Source organism: Micropterus salmoides, unplaced genomic scaffold, assembly GCF_014851395.1.
Source record: "Micropterus salmoides isolate LMB-PRFRI ecotype aquatic unplaced genomic scaffold, ASM1485139v1 Ms_hic_scaffold_3, whole genome shotgun sequence".
NCBI lineage: Eukaryota > Metazoa > Chordata > Actinopteri > Centrarchiformes > Centrarchidae > Micropterus > Micropterus salmoides.
The window spans coordinates 36,008,678-36,025,471 of record NW_024042261.1 but is presented as its reverse complement, the minus strand read 5'-3'; the positions used below and the strand labels follow the sequence as shown (position 1 = coordinate 36,025,471).

Sequence of the window (16,794 nt, the reverse complement as noted above, 5' to 3'; positions counted from 1 at the left end):
AATTACAATGTCACAAATATGATTTAACATTTCTATTATAGGCCTAATGAAAATGCCCACTGGAAGCTCAAAATTAAAACTAAAGTAGTCAGATGACGAAGAGAGGTAGCAGAGGAGACGCAATTTCAGCAGGAGAGGGAGGAGGTGGGAAAACTGGGAAAAACTGCGGAGCTCATACTTCCGCACATGTGAGCTACTGGGACTGAAGCTCATTTGCTCCTGGTTGAACGCCGCATCCTTCGGGATAGAGTAGCAGCAGCCCGCACAGCTGAGGCTCCCGACCGCCAGAGGAAGCGAGATTCAGCGGTAGAGAAGATCTCAGGCCGGAGAGGGGCATCAGCGGCTCGGAGCTCACAGCGGAGTCTCCCAGCAGCTGAGGGAACATCCAATCCCCGACAGAGAGCGCGGACCGGCCGCGAACATGACTGCAGACGTGGCGGTGTCTCTGGCGGTGCTCGCGGGAATAGTCGCACTGAGCGATGCGACCCGCAAGGTGCTGACCAGGGCCCTCGCGGACACCGGGCTCTCTGTGTACGCGGTAGAGCTTGTGTCCACCTTCCAGCTGTGCTGCTGCACGCACGAGCTAAAGCTGCTGTCCGAGGTGGGCGGGATCGAGCCTCGACTCGCGCTCACCTTGACGTACCTGGCGTCCGTGATCCACGGGCTCACCTTCAGCGGGGCCATCGGGAACCCCTCCGGTACGCTCGAGCACGCGTACCGCGCGAGGTTCTCGGGCGGATGCGCCCTGCGGCGGATCGCATGTCAGTTCGCTGCGGCCGCCGCTGCGCGAGTCGCAGTGCCGGTGATCTGGGGTATCGGGTTGTCGGGACTGCACGTGCGCCACAAGCTACTGGGCTACCAGTGCGTGAGCCCCATTCACGCACCGCTGCCAAATGCTGCCGCCGTGGAGCTTGCATGCGCTTTTGCGGTTCAGACTGCTATTACGCACACGAGATCGGGAGGAGAAATACCGCGTGCACGCCGTAGCTGCGGTCATCGCAACGGTGGTTTATGCAGGTATGACAATGACTCTAATCGATTAGTCCAACTGCAGTGTTTATTAGACTGATGATGTGAGGTCAGAGGTCAGCCTCTGTGAGTCTGAGGTTCAGTGTCTTGCTCACTGGCACTTTTAGCTGGTCTCTAATTCAGCTTCAGGTCTGTTAACAAAATACTCAAAATTAACAACACACTTGAGATTTGTTGGGCTATGTGGGCCTTCTCTTGTGCACATGATCCACAATGTTTTCTGTTTGTGGTGTGTAGGTGTTGATAATATAACTGCTAATATAACTGCTAACTATTCAAATTAAAAGTTGTGATGATGCCCAAAAGAATGTCATGAAGCTGAATGTTCCCCACTCACAATAACAAACTAATACATGTAAACTAAAAACAGCCATACTCCCAGTTAGTGAGGTTGAAGAGAACCAACAGATCACATCACAGACTAGTTTGTAAATCTTCCTGTGTCTCATAGAGGAGAGCCCGATGCATCATTTGCTTTGTATAAAGCACTACAGTGTTTGTACAAACATCTCATGTTTCTTCTAAGAACTTTCTCACGAACAAATACGAAACCGATTACAGCGATGAAATGATTTCCTGAGCTGTACAGCCACATATTTTTTTTTCCACTTCTAACACCATAACACTAACCTTTGAATGACTTCAAGTTTATCTATCTGACTGATCATAACTGCTGTCAAAAATCTGACATTACTTTGGAAAGGTTGAGGAAATATAGGAAGGAAGATATACTGAGTGTTGATGGGGACACACTGAGAATTTATAAGGCAACTGATTAAAACTATTTTCTCTGTATGCCATCTTTTCTTTGCTATATATAATGAATATATAATACAATATATCTTTCTACTGAGAAAAACTGAAAACTTGTTTGTTTAGGAGTTGTACACAAATGAACAGTTTGGGTCTTTAAAAGTTCATTAATACAAGTGTGTGTGTGTGTGTGTGTGTGTGTGTGTGCGTGTGCGTGTGCGTGTGTGTGTGTGTGTGTGTGTGTGTGTGTCCAGGTGGCAGCATGACAGGAGCTGTGTTTAACCCGGCCTTGGCCTTCTCCACACAGTTCCCCTGCAGTGGAAACTCCTTCCTGGAGTACTGCCTGGTCTACTGGCTGGGCCCGCTGCTGGGTAAGACCCACTGATGCATGCTGATATCAGATGCAGTGCTTGTCTTTAAAAAGCATTGATTTCAGTGTCCTAAAATAATAAAAGGCCTTCAAAGATATCTGATTTTAGTAAAATGGGGCTGGAAAACTCAGCTTAGTTGTTTCATACGTCTGACGTTATGTGAAATTTATGTGTAAACCATAAATTAATTGTATTTATATTTTTAATTGGTTAATCCATCTCTTCATCTTGTTGAAAAAATTATTTATTAATTTTTTAGTCATTATTGTATCCTGCTGAGAAGTCCTGACAAAAATGGTATATAGATGTTATTAAATTCATCTTTCATACTTTGGCCGATATGACCGTGAAACAGGTGTTAAATTATATAGAAATGTCTTTAAAAGGACATATTTTTAATCAGTGAAGGCTGCAGAAACCCTGTGACATGCTCACCAACACTGTGCACAGCATATATTCATTTGATGAATGGTGAAAGTCAATCAATCGATTAGTCAATTGAGAGGAAATGAACTGACATCTTTTTATCACGTTCTGAAATTTAGAGACGCATCAATCTAGTCCAAAGGACATGTTAAAGCACGTTTTCATCCTAACAACATTAACAAAACACACAATAAAAACACAGCAGATATGACACAAGTACACAGCGGCGGATAAAGCTTTCAGTTAATTTATTTAGGTAAAAGGAACCATTTGAAGGAAGAGTCCTGCTTTCAAACGTTCACTGAGGTTACAGAAGTACAGAAGGATTAGCAACAAAATTTACTTTAATTATCAATAGTAAAAATAGTCATTATGCAAAATGGCCACTGTCCATGTTGTATTATTGGATCATTATTATTAGCACGTAACATTATTGCTGCTGAGTGGAAAGTTTGTTAAACACTTAAAAAAGGTCCATGTATTGATGAAAGCCACCAAACATAATAGAGGTCTCCTAAGAAGGTTAACATCAAGGCAACTAGATTTGGTTAAAGATACTCGAAGATGTTTCGTGTTTCGCATCCGAGAGACTCCCTCAGTTCTGGACCTGGATGATCTTGCTAAGCAGTTTTGGATGAACACCCTCCAGAACCAGAACTGTGAGAAGTCTCTCGGATGAGAAATGAAACATCTTCAAGGATCTTCCTTGGAGAACTATGACCTGGATGACTGAGAACCTTTACAGACAGAGCAATAACTCAAAAGAAGACAACCGACATGACAGCACTGGTCTAGTTTTTAGCATCTAATAAGATAAGAAGTCAGTCTGGGAACAAGCAGTTCTGTGTTTAAGTGTGTGTCACTGTCTCTTTCTGGCCGCCTTCTGGCCGCCGTGTTGAAAGTGTTGACACAAATCTGATAAGCTGCTTAAATGTTAAATTCTCATGACTGATTTGTTTCATGCACAAAGACTAACATGCTTTCTCTCTGACAACAGCTCATTAAGTATCTCCCTATATTTCAGAAACGACATCAGTTGTCTTATCATTATAAAAGTAGCGTGAATACAGATCCCTGTTGTTGGTGGAGAGTTGCTGAAGTACAATTTTGAAGCAATTTACTTTTCTGCTTTTTTACTCTCCACCTGTTCACATCCATTATAAAATTTTCCTCCTCATGCACAAAGCCGTCTATTGCCAAGCCCCTTCCTACCTTACAGACCTGCTTCACTGCCACAATGAGTATCTTGAATGGCACTATAGAAATAAAATGTATTATTGTTATTATTACAATACTTCAACTCCACTTAATTTCTGAGGAACATAATTCACCTTTTAAACATACTGATTTATATACATACATACACAGATAATGAATCATTTGTACAAGACAAAGGACACAATGATAAAGAAGTAGATAACACCCCCTTTCCACATTCTTTCACATTAGTATCATACTGTGAAATATCAAGAGATGTAAACTGTAGATTGAAGTTCTATCAAATTAAGTTGGTTCGTTAAAGCAAATCAAATATTCTCTAAATATTAACATAAACATTTTTTCTTGGTCCTCTTCTTCGTCTCTTCTTCTACCGTCTTGCTGTTCCAGGTATGATGAGCTCAGTGCTGCTGTTTGACAAACTCGTCCCTTCGCTGTTGAGGAAATCCCCGTCTCTTTCTCTCCCGCTGGAGACCAAGAAGACGACGTGAGCATTGCCGGGCGGCCGTGCAAACCCAGAGCACACGTGGAGATTTTGTTTCTGACAGACTGTTAAGCTGCTGCTGATTTCAGTCGTCAGCAGATAGAAAAAGAAGAACAACACTGACATGCTCTTTTATAAAGACCTCAACCTGAACTTTTTTCCCCCTCCACAATGGACTGTGATAATCCAGACAATAAGTCTTTTGGATGATTTCACCTGAAGAGCACATCTTAGAAGCTAAACAGAAAAGTAAAGACACTAATTTGTTATGTTTTTGTCTAAGACAGAACTGGGACAGGGCATGCAAATTGACTGGCTTTTTCCTTAACGAGGTGGTTGGTCAAACACAAAAAATAATGTCTATGCATGAGTTTTTTTACATTTACACTCCGATTCCGATTCAAAACCTGTAAACGCTTCAAACGATTTTTTTTGGATCACCTCTATAACTGTTCAGAAAATGTCACTGGAATATTAACATTTATAACTAACAAAAGAAAGTTTGCCTTGTACTTGCATGAGTTTTAGGCAGATATGGAATCAAATTTGATTTTCAGGATCAGACAGGATCCACACAGCCTGATATCTGGTAATGAAACAAGATTGTAGTTGCAATAATATACATTGAGCCAAGTATTGTTTTTGTGTAATAGCACAATTTATTTATTATTAATCAATGAATCAACTGAAATATTTATAATGAAAAGTTCAGGATTTGATGTTCTGTGATACTAATGACAATAAACTTTATTTGTGTAGCATTTTCTTAACAAAGTGCTTCACAGACAGATTATATATATTATAAATGTTATACTTAATGTGACAAGAGTCAGGCACAGCGTAGGCATGTACTGTACAAAGGTCTTTGTCAATGTTAGCACAGATTAAACCGGTGCCTTAGAATTCTCTGTAAAAACTGGAAAGGCAAATAAAAATGTGTAATTGCTGTTTTGTCGGATCCCATTATTAAATTGACATATTTAAGTTTATTTTCATGTCTAAATGGTGCACAGTAGGACTGAAACTTGATTAGCCAATCAACAGAAAGACAACAAAACAATTTTGATTAAGTAAATTTTTTGGGTGTTGGCCTTTGGGAAGTTGTGATGGACTATTTTTATTGTTTTCATAAAAAACAATTTATCATTTAATTATAAAACATAATTAATTTTATTGACAAATTAATCAATAAAAAAAGATCAAACTTACTAAAAGATTAATTTGCACAGTTGCCCCATATTGAAATATTTAAGATGTTTGAGACAATGTTTTCAATAATTTTGCTCCTTAAACCATCAACATTATGTCAGTCACATCTGGCAAAATAACTAATTGTGCAGCTGACAGATACAGTCAGACCTGCATTATGATTATTGTACCTCTATTAACCTAATCACAGTTTTAAAACCATAGACAATCTGCTCACACAAACCCTGAAGTACATATTGTAACCCTCAGTGTGAAAGCTCAAATACAAAACTTGCATTTGTCTTGTTCTGCCAGTGGTTCATCTGCTGCTGCCGTCTACTAAAGATATTTTTGATTTATATTAAAGCTACAGTAACTTATTTTAAAACAGGAAGCGGATATATCATCACCGTGTATGCTTGTTATGGTGAACATATTAAAAAAGTTGCCCATTTACACATCTAACAAACAGTTCAACATCAACATTATCATTGTGTGTTCACCTCATGAATTTAAGTCCAATATTCACTACTTTTAGCTCTGGTTTGGGCTCCACAAACTTCACTTTCTCACCAGTTAGTCTCCGACTGCGCAGGAAGAGTGCAGTGGGTTTACCAGAGGTTGGTTGATTTAAAAAAAAAAACCTGCTGCTGGAAAGACAAATAAAACCAAGACATAAACGAGGCTAAAAAGTGGAGCTGAGTTAGTAATAATTCTCTGTAGGTTTGTTTAGTGAAGCTTTTAAATCTCGGTTGAACGATAATAAATCAAGCAAAATACTCATACAAAAACTATGAATTTATTGACAATTTCATACAAAGAAATTAACTCTTCTTGACAGACAGTCGGATATTAAATTGGTCATTAGGTACAAAACAGAAACTCTATGTTTTGTTTTTACGGCCAGGAATAGCATAAGGGCAATGTGGGGATGCATCACAATAGTCTACAGTAGCTGGTTGCATCACAGAAGTGCAGAACAGCACACTTTGTTCATATAATAAAAAATAAAGTTTAATATTATATGGAGGAGACAGGAGGATGAGCAGAAAACCAACACCACAATGCAACATGAGAACGCCAAAGCAACACATAAGAGCAAATATGTAGGAAGCTACAAAAGACTGCAGGGACTTTTAAGTACATGGGCAAAAGGTTTGTTTGACAGCGAGAACAGAAGTGCCTGGCACAGGAAGAGAGTACAAGAAAGAGCTGATAGCCTTAAAAGAAGTGTCGCTGTCCTCTTCTCCAATCCCATGATGCAACACTGGTGCTTAGATTGGCCGCTGAGATGACATCAATCTACAGAAACAGTCAGATAACACATGAACGAGACAGACAGCACACAGCAGAGAACAATCCGTCACAATCAGATTGAGTTTATTAGTATTGTGTTGTGCTGCTTTTTATAAAATATTTTATTTAACGTGAAGTTTCATTGTTACCAGTGCTCAACGTCTGCATCCTCAAACTGACCGGCCTCCATTGCTGCTCCATCTACCTCCATACCATCTATTAACAACAACAAAAAATACACTCAGAACAAATATCAATCACAGCATTCCATAAACAAAATCTTGTCAAATTGTTTATATTATTTATCCAAATAAGCATCAGATATAGTATATTTATCCACATTCCTGTCTCTCTCTCTGTAACTATGTTACTTACAGTAAGAGGTTATTCCCAGTCCCAATTCAACATGAACCAGAAGGATCAAAATCTTACATTCAAGCTAAATTTGTCACAGAATTAAAAGTATTGAAAGTGTGGAAATTGCTCCCTCTCTCCATTTTTTAAATAAACCCAAGATCGTTCCCCCCTTTTTAAACTTCAGATCCTATAATTTTATCATTTATATGGGGACATAAAAATTTCCCTACATTAGACGCTTTTATCCAAAGCGACTTACAATGTGTCAGAGGTTGCACGCCTCAGGGACACATGGATGGGTCACACCCCTTGAATAGCCCACCCCTTTCGGCAACCAAAGAGAGCAACATCTAGACGTAGTCAATTAATCATGGAATGGTTTTGCGGGCTGCCATTTCATAAAATCTGTTTTTTTTGTTTGTTTTTTTTAGATCACTATTGATGGTAGGTTGGTTATTTAAAAAATGAAGGGTTTGTGCCGGATGTCCTGTGTTGCATAAGTGTTGATTCCAGTGAAAATTCTCTCTTTCAGTATCAACTCTGCTCGCCTGGAACTTCAGTCGAGGTAAAAACAAAAAAGTACCAGGTACTATCCACTACTTTTGAGAAAAGAAAAAAAAAAACTGTTCCAAGCAAGTTGAGCCGTACCCTTCGGTGTTTACTGGCCAGTAAACTAAAGCCCAAAACTAAGTAAACGCAATGATAAGTTATAGTTTCATTGTCCTAAAACAAGTTAGAAATGTCCTCAGATTATCAACTGTTACAGAGTTTTCATCAATTTGCCATAGTCATTCATTTTTGATGGAAAATGTGCATCATTTAATCAGCTTAAGGACAATTATATGCAACTACTGAAACATTTATTAACTAATTATTAAGTAACATTTTCTGTTATTTTCAGATTATATTGAAAGTCTTTCTGTTCTACATCTGCTCTTTGATATTTTATAAATGTCACCTAATTCCAGGCATTTCTTTTTCATGAACACATTCAATATTCAGCTGTAGATATGAGAAAAACTTGAAGTAAAGAACTGGGGATAAATATTTCAGATACATGGAAGGAAAGTCTGTCGAGTGGGAATTCCTGATCTATAATTTAATTTTATATACAAAGAGTTATAAATAAATTATTAAAGAAAAGAAAAAAAACAGGCTGCTGTGTGTGTTTGACTCAAACCTTCAAATTGTGCGTTTGGTTCTTCGGTTCGGACCCCGGCCATGTGGTACTGCTGAGCGACTGACTGGGCCAACATCCCCTCCAGCCTCTCCAGCGTGGCCTGGCCCTCCTGCGTGAGCGCCGACAGACCCTCATCGCAGGTGTAGAAGCTCGGGATGTCAGCGTGACCGTGCTCTGGGCGGAGGAGGAGAGAGACGGTGACTACAACAGCAGCAATGTGATATTATGAGACGTATATTAACATTTAATATAGTTGTACACAGCTATGAGCACATTTTATAGTAGTAAAACTGTTTTAATATATTGTCATTATCTGTTTATACAGAAGCCCCCAGTTAAAGATGCCTACAGGAGATGGTTATTGACAAATACATTACTTATTATATCTACTTGCATTACTACATGATCCCTCTTGAAGCGTGTCATAACGCACTGATTAAATGTTTATATACCACTTATAAATGTTAAATACAGCAATATTCTTAATTCTGATCCCCATTAGCAATACAATAAACAACAACAAACGTAAAATCACACAGCATTAATAAAACAAAAGGCAAAACAAGCCAAACAAAAGTACAAACTTTTGCTATTATCATTAGCAACGACATTTGGGACTTTGCAACAGACAAAGCAGCTTAACCACAACATTAACTCAGCGACCTAAAGCAAAAGAACGTAACAAGAACTTTCTGTGAACAGGAATTAAAAAGAAAATGTATTTAAAAGGCATAAAAAAGGACAAACTCTCAATCTCCCATCTCAGCAACTGATATCATGAACCACCTGCGACGCTTCACCACCGAGATCCATCAGGTAAACAAAATATTATGTGTATTTATACTAAATGTGAATGTGTTATTGTCCAACAGATGTTCAACAGAAGAAGAGTTTAGTTGTGAGTGAATGCTGGAAGTCTTACCTGCTTCTGCAACCAAAGAGTCCAGACAGCCAGGGAGAGACGGACAAACAGAGACAGACGGAGAACAGAAATGAGAGTCAACATTTCCTTTTCACGTTAAATTATACTGTCAGCACAAAACTGCAGTTCTGACTTCTGATGGGGTCTTGAGAAGTTTCTGAACCCAAACGAGTCGATAAAATCCTTCCATTATGGTAAAACTAATTACAACTGGAGTTCTTACCAGCAACAATATGTAATATATGAATTTATAGTAGATGCCTGTGTTTATTTTTAAATGACTTAAAATATTTTTTTAGTGATGAATTTAATTAGTCTCTGCTTTAGCTTCACACATATGTAGCAAAACTATTTTGCATGTTTGTATGAGGCGGCAGTTAAACCTCAGCTCAGTCTCCTCCTGCTCTGCGATCACAGTTGCTGTGTTTTTATGCAGCCGAATTCATGATGCATTTCTTCTCATTTACATATTTTTCTGTTTCTGTTGTCAGACAACTGAACGAGGATAAAATCTGATCATGAACAAATACAGGTTAGTGACAGCAGCAGTGCTTTGTGTTGCCTATAGTGAGATTTAAAATGAGTTATGACACAGGGTTATGCGGCATTCAGACCAAACGCGAATTTAATCCAGCCAATGCTCTCCTCACAGGGGGTTTATTGCTGGACAAATGCTGAGTGTTCACACACAACGCGAATAAACACAACTCGCCACTACGACAGCTGTATGAACCCAAAGTAAACATTTTGCTGTGATTAAATAGCAATAAACGGATCAAACTGATGCCGAAATAAATATAATATGATGCAGATTTGTTAAACATGTGAATTCATGCTTTGTCAGGTCCGTCAGCAAGACAGCAGGACAACAACTTCTAAAATGTTTGTTTTCTGAATGGAGTTCGGATTGATCAGGTCTATGCTAACTTGGTCACAGTAAAGTACAACGATGGAATAAAGTTATATTACACATATTCTGAACTCACCAGGTAGTTCAACCTCCTCGCTTTCTTTTCTCCCAGTAATGTCCAGTTTTGTCCGGTTTTTATACAAATATGAAGTCGTAGTCCGACAGAGCTAACGACGCTAACAACACTGGAACCGGATGTGCACGGAAGCTAGCTGCTGAGAAGCTCGAGTGAAGATAAATCAACGTTGTAATCTCATAAACTAAAGTAAAAAGCCAATTATATAAAAGGAGTTTACTCCGAGCTCCTCCCGCGAGCAAACGGCGTAGTTGTCAGAGCATAATCCAGACCGACTACGGGTGTTTATTTGTCCGAAAGCTGGAGCGCTGCTCCCTGCTCCTCTCCCCCAAGTTTAGCAGCTCTCAGCCGGCCAGCAGATTTTCAATCGCCCGCTCTGCCCGGCCCTCTCCACACAACGCTCTGAAGCAGTCGGTGACGTAGGGACAATCTCAACGCTGATAGGCTATATCGCGACTCAGCGTCATGCGAATTCCTTTGCGTTGCCTTCGCTTCGCCGCTACCGCCCGACAGGAAATTGCGGCTCTGCGCGTCTTTGCATTGACTTTGTATGTAAACTCACCGCCCGGAACGCTCGCTTTGCTTTTGGTTTGAAAGCACCTTTAGAAGTAAAACGAGGACGTTACCATCTAAATGAGCTGCAAACGACGAGTATTTATGCTTGTAAAAACACAAACAATGTTTTCAAACAACTATAAGCTATTTTATTAATGTGGCTGCTGAAGAACAGACGCTGAAACCGAGTCGGATGCACATTCGGCGTAAACATATTCACTTGTGTTCATATGGCTTCAGCAGAAATATCAAGGAAATAACAGGGAGGTTTGTAGTTTTATTTTCCTTTCCTCTGCACGGATGCTTGTTTTACTGATTAAAGTACTTGTACGGATGTTTCTGTGTGTATCTTTATGAGTTTTTCCTCACCGGCCTCCTCCACGTCGTACTCTTCTCCCTCGAAGTCGTTGTCCGAGTCCGAGTCCTCTGGGTCGGGGTGCAGCGCCTGGCACTCGCACATCGCAGAGAACATGGACTCCACTGCATATAAAAACACACACACGGTCATTTCAAGTATCTAATTACCAATGAAAACTCAAACTCTGTTAAATTTCCTGTGTTAACATACATTTGCTTCTAACTAATTTCCTAAAAAGTTATATTTAACCTAACTTTATTTTGTTTTTACTACGATGCTGCTGAATCCCCCACGTGTGGACTCAGCTCTGAATGAATAAATGAAGTCTGTGCTAGTAGATACATTCATGAGATTTGTTTGACAGTAAGAATAAATATAGAATATCACCAGACTTACTGAAACTGCGGCCAATCCAGCCGCAGCTATATTTCTCTGATATTATGAATGTCTTTACGCTCAACACTTGTAAAAAATGCACCCCCATACACTCCTCTCTCTCTGAGTGCTCACTTACGTGCCGCCTTGTCGCTGGGCACAAATCGAATCTCTGTGATCACTCCTTCGTCATCATCATCACCGCCAGCACCGCCGCCGCTGCTGCTGCTGCTGCTGTCGTCGTCATCGTCTTCACCATCGGCTGCTTTCTCTGCCATTTCTGCTTCATTCTCATCTGTGGGAATGAAAGGCGACAACATACGAGTGATGCACATAAAGTTAGAAACTCATACAGGTGTAAATGTTCTTGTAACAGCGTCCAGTGCGTCACATACAGAATATATATACGGTTTTCAGTAGGGATGGGGATCTAGAACCCGAAAATCAGTAAGGTTCGAGCTTATTGATACCGCTATCGACTGGCGGGTCCTGTAAAGTAAAGTTATGTCTCGAGCGTCAAATCGGATTTAACTAGAAACACGATGGATAAGAAAGCTAATGTTTCTAATAATGGCACCGAAACGCAGTATTAAACGGGCCCGGGACTGTTTATCATCAGGCTGCAGCCTCTGAGTTTTTTAAACATCACTCACTATTGTGATGTCAGATAGACTTTATATATAGTGACTTTGCTGTTCCTATAAATAATTTAATAATAACCAGGCAGCTAATATGCACACTTGAATATAGTTTATTTATTGCAAGTGTTATGTCATCTCAATATAACAATGTTATGGCACATTGAATATTTTCCTCACGCCGTGCAGAACTACCTCATGCCAATCGGGTCTGGTCTTAATAATCGTCACCAAATACTAGTAAAGTATCGATAGTGGTATCGGTAAAGAATCGGATCGTTACGCAGTCTCAATTAGGGCTGAATGATTAATCGTTTTCAAATTGAGATTTGAACGAACCCGGTTTGCTAATCGTGAAGACGCCGATTAAAATGTAGGTTAATTATCCAGCGCATCTGACCCGTTTTAAACAGTCATGTAGTTACAGATTCATGCCGTTGTCATCCTTGTGCGACAGATCTGCTCGCCAATCACAAGCGCCAATCACAGCAGGCACAGGGCGTGTACATTTTACAACAACAAACGAAACTGGAGGAAAACGTTTGTTGCCAGCCGGCGTCAACTCACACTTAAGTGTCTCAGCAGAGGAGCGTTTAGCCTACACATTGTGAGCTTCAACTACGGATAACAGCTCTGTGCAAGCCCGTTCACAAGGATCATTTCAGAATAAGAGCGTTTTGCCTGTCAGATTTTGCTGACTTGCTCAGATTTTGCTTATTTGTTCAGTTGTCAATGGTTTTTGTGCTTCTACTATGGTTAAGTAGGCTACATAGTTAAATTGTTTCTTTTTTGTCTGTTTTAACTGTGTTTATTTTTGATGTAAGATTGGAAGTCTTCAAAGGGTGTTTTATTTTGAAAATCGACTGGATTCTCCATGCCGTTCTGTGTCTGACTTCCTGCCAGGTTCATCTGCTCTGTGCTGCTTCCGTCATAAATAGACTGGCACTGAATATTAAACTTTAGCAAAACTTCAATTTAAAAAAAACAAACAAAAAAGAAACAATCACAAATCTAATTGTAATCGCAATATCTGGCGGGAAAATCTTAATTAGATTTTTCCCCCCAAATCGTTCAGCCCAAGTATCAATAAAAATTATTATATTTTTTATAATTTTGATATCTCATGTGAACACGTTCACCTCACAAGAAGTGTCTTGTGAACATGTAAAAGGTATCAGAAGTCAAATATACAGGTAAATATTTTTCTACAAGATTTTCTTGACACCAAAGACTAAAATGAACATGTATTTAACAGTAAGCGGCAGATTTTGGCTTCAAACAAACTTTCCTTTGTTTGCTGACAGACATCAAGCATTTTTGTATCTACGGTAAAAACTGATCGATTGACCCTTTAAAACAAATATTACATTCACTTCGTCACTCTCACCCTCGAGTTTGCCGTTGACCATGACGTACAGGTGTTCCTGTGGGTAAGCGCTGACGTCTCTGGAGATGGCGTGGAGGCCGATGGTGGGATACTCCAGAGAGAAACCCATCCCCGAGCCATCGAACCACAGCAGGCGCCTGAGGAAAAGAAAACACGCACAAAACTTTAGTGTCACATTATTTCAGTACTTTTTTCAGGCATGCAGAAATAAGTTTTCATGAATGTGGAATATGGAATAAGTTCAATCCATTTTATTTATATAGCACATTTAAAAATCAAAAAGGTTTACAAAGTTCTGCACAAGGAATAAAACATAAAAACACATAAAAACAAAGACAACACACAAACAAATGTTTCAGAAACAATCGGAGGGCAAAAACAGAACAGATCTCATGCTGGGTAAAAACCCAGAGAGTAAAAGTGAGTTTTCAGACAGGATTTAAAAGTTTCGAGGGTCGGGGCCATTTTTACCTGTGCAGGTAGCTCATTCCATAGTTTAGGGGCTGCTGCTGAAAAAGCGCAGTTGCCCCTGGTTTTTAACCTGGTTTAAGGAACGACCAGCCGGAGTTGATCAGTGGACCTTAGTGACCTTGAGGGGGTGTAAAACTTGTAAGAGGTCTGAGATAGAGCGAGGAGCTGACCCATTAAGTGATTTAAAAACAAAAGATAATATCTTAAAATGTATTATAAAATTGACCGGGAGCCAGTTGAGCGAGGCCAGGACTGGTGGAGCACTAATGTGTTCATGCTCGCGAGTTCCAGTTCACAGACGAGAAGCCGAGTTTTGTACTGACTGTAAGCGTAAGAGAGACGCTTGGTTAACACCAATGTAAAGTGCATTACAGTAGACCAGTTCAGTCATTGTTTTTAAGCAGAACGTGCTCAAGTGAGAGCCAATACTTCCAACAAGTCTCTGATCGTAGGGCTGCAAACAAACTATTTTTTTCATTATCGATTAATCTCTCGATCATTTTCATTTCTGAGCCAGAAATGAGTGAAAAATGTCTCCAAATGTTTTGTCCGAAACCCAAATTTATTCAGTTTACTGTGACAGAGGAGTAAAGAAACCAGAAAATGTTCACATTTAAGAGGCTGGAATCATAGAATTTTGCAGTTGTTTTTATTTAATTACAGAAAAACGATTAATCGATTAACAAAATAGCTGGTAATTAATTTAATACTTGACAATTAATCAAACAATTTGTTGCAGCTCTAGCTGCCAGGCCTTAATCGTGTGGCTGCAACTAACTATTCCTTACCAACTGATTAGATTAATCAACTACTTCTTTTAGCTATAAAAACTCTGAATACTCCCAATATTAATTTCCAAAGTGAAATCCTCAGTCATTCAGTTTACTGTCACATAAATCCTCAGATTTGAGAAGTTGTAACTAGCAAACGCATTTTTTTTCCTGATAAACAACAAATAAACAATGTAATGAATGAATGAAGTGTTGCAGATGAATTTTCTTACAACTGACTACAATAATAATTGATAAATCGTGTCAGCTCTACCTGACTACCTCTACACGAACACCAAATCAATTATTTTGAAAGAGCCTACTCCGGAAGTGTTTAGCACGAGGATTGGAGGTGTTGTGAAGTGTGAATTTGTAATTATTCTTTATTTGCTGCAGTATAATTCAACATAAAAGCTATTTAAAGCACTGATAACACATAACTGGTAACACTAACCCCGAAACTGGTGGTTTAAAGAGAAAAACAGAGCGCCACGTGAGTCACTTACGTTTCGGCCACGTACAGCGTGCCGCAGCCCAGCTTCTGGCCGTCCATCACGGCCGTGGTCTCGGCTTGCTCGTGCCGCACGCCATCGGTGGGAGGACGGAGGCTTTTCAGTAAAACCATCGTCCGTGTGCGACCGTTACCGTCTCCGGCCCAGCTGGATGAGGCGGCGGGAGGGAGAAGAAACCAGATTCCGGTGACAACAAGAAGCTTCTCGACCAAGACTGCTAATTTAACTTCTACGTAAATAAACGCACGACAGCTGGAGGCGCATAAACTGCTGCAAACTATCGCGCTTCTTCTCCGGGATAAACGAAAGAGAGAGTTAACTCGGGTTGCGTGATATTAAAGTGTGGAAATACACAAGTTAGCAAAGTGTTGTTGAAGCTAGTGATGGACGCTGACTGACGCTGTCTTTTCAAAGATGAAATATCGCGGCAAGATGTTTCGATGCTTCCACACGGCCGGGGGGGAAAAAAACAGACGTGACTACAACGAACAAAGCGTCGTTACGTGTGTTCGGAGTACGTAACATCCGTATTCACGTAGCCAGTCCGCGTCAACGTTTTGTGTAATTTGAGCATTTTATTTTGGAAAGTTTTACCGGAAATGTTTAGTTTGGCTTGGCTTCTGTGTCTTAACTTGACACACCGTGAGTGTTTGCTGCCATCCAGTGGTTAAATTGCGTAACTACATGCCGGAATATTGTGAACGTGAATACTTTTTATTGTCTACAATAACATAAATATTTAGGCTGGGTTATTATAGTTTTCATTTGTGTTTCAAACGATATATCGAAATACGTTTCCGTTTTCCAAGTTATTGTAATAGAAGAGTTAAATAAGTTTGACTAATTAATAATTAATTTAATAAGTAATGAATTTATTATATTTTATTAATTTTAAGTAACTAATTTAATTACTGTTCACATTCTTCCGACACGCAAATGAAATAAAAATCCACTGAATGTTCTGGGTGTGTATGTGTATGTATATACTGTAGCCTTTACATATAAATAAGTGGATAGAGCCTATTGTATTATTTTATTTTATTTAAAAGTTTACCATATTTTAATACACATTTAATTATCTGTTAAGTTCTGTGTGTAGCATGAAGGGACAACAAACTTTCTTTTCGTTTAAATAAACTACCTTGTACCTTAAATGTTGTAAATTGAACACAATCACTAGAAGTAAAAATAAAATTAGACAGGATAAGAACCAAAATTAATAAAATATTTGGAGTATAAAATGTTTTGTATCCCCCGCGACCCTGTACACAGGATAAGCGGTTGACGATGGATGGATGGATGGATGGATGTTTTGTATCAGTTGATTGAGTATATTAATTGTAAATACACTTGGTATTTAGCATATATTCTGTATACTCAATAAGGCTCATAAATGCTTTTAGAAATTGTGATTTTACCTCGTAATTTTGATTACAATCACTATTTAATTACACTGTATGTTTTATGATTTTAATGTACTTATTAAGTTTTGTTTTGGGGGAAAAAAACATGTTGCTT

The 16,794-nt window shown here is 39.3% G+C and overlaps 2 protein-coding genes across 3 annotated transcripts; one reads left to right on the top strand and one right to left on the bottom strand.

Annotated features, from left to right (window-relative positions):
- The first annotated feature begins 336 nt into the window (after positions 1–336).
- aqp11 (aquaporin 11) lies at positions 337–5,231 on the top strand. The gene is given in 4 exon segments (XM_038693677.1): positions 337–957; positions 959–1,017; positions 2,037–2,153; positions 4,188–5,231. Coding segments are annotated over 4 exon segments (813 nt in total). The 5' UTR covers positions 337–421; the 3' UTR covers positions 4,289–5,231.
- Positions 5,232–6,246: 1,015 nt separating this feature from the next.
- LOC119883140 (methylosome subunit pICln-like) lies at positions 6,247–15,723 on the bottom strand. Of its 2 annotated transcripts, XM_038693673.1 has the most exons (8): positions 15,271–15,389; positions 13,524–13,660; positions 11,638–11,793; positions 11,135–11,245; positions 9,225–9,230; positions 8,303–8,476; positions 6,915–6,981; positions 6,247–6,771 (listed from the first exon to the last, which is right to left on the bottom strand). In XM_038693673.1, coding segments are annotated over exons 1-8 (771 nt in total). In that variant the 3' UTR covers positions 6,247–6,770. The 2 variants fall into 2 exon arrangements, with proteins under 2 accessions (XP_038549601.1, XP_038549599.1); XM_038693671.1 differs by lacking the exon at positions 6,247–6,771 and having other exon boundaries at positions 6,911–6,981; positions 15,271–15,723.
- Between the last annotated feature and the right edge of the window lie 1,071 nt (positions 15,724–16,794).

Excerpts from the sequence above, each read along its gene's own strand:
- LOC119883140 (XM_038693671.1), bottom strand. The coding sequence starts at position 15,389 with ATGGTTTTACTGAAAAGCCTCCGTCCTCCCACCGATGGCGTGCGGCAC. Across the intron at positions 13,661-15,270 it reads ACGCTGTACGTGGCCGAAAC|GCGCCTGCTGTGGTTCGATG; the intron begins GTAAGTGACTCA and ends TCTTTTCCTCAG. Across the intron at positions 6,982-8,302 it reads ACCAAACGCACAATTTGAAG|ATGGTATGGAGGTAGATGGA; the intron begins GTTTGAGTCAAA and ends TGTTGTTAATAG.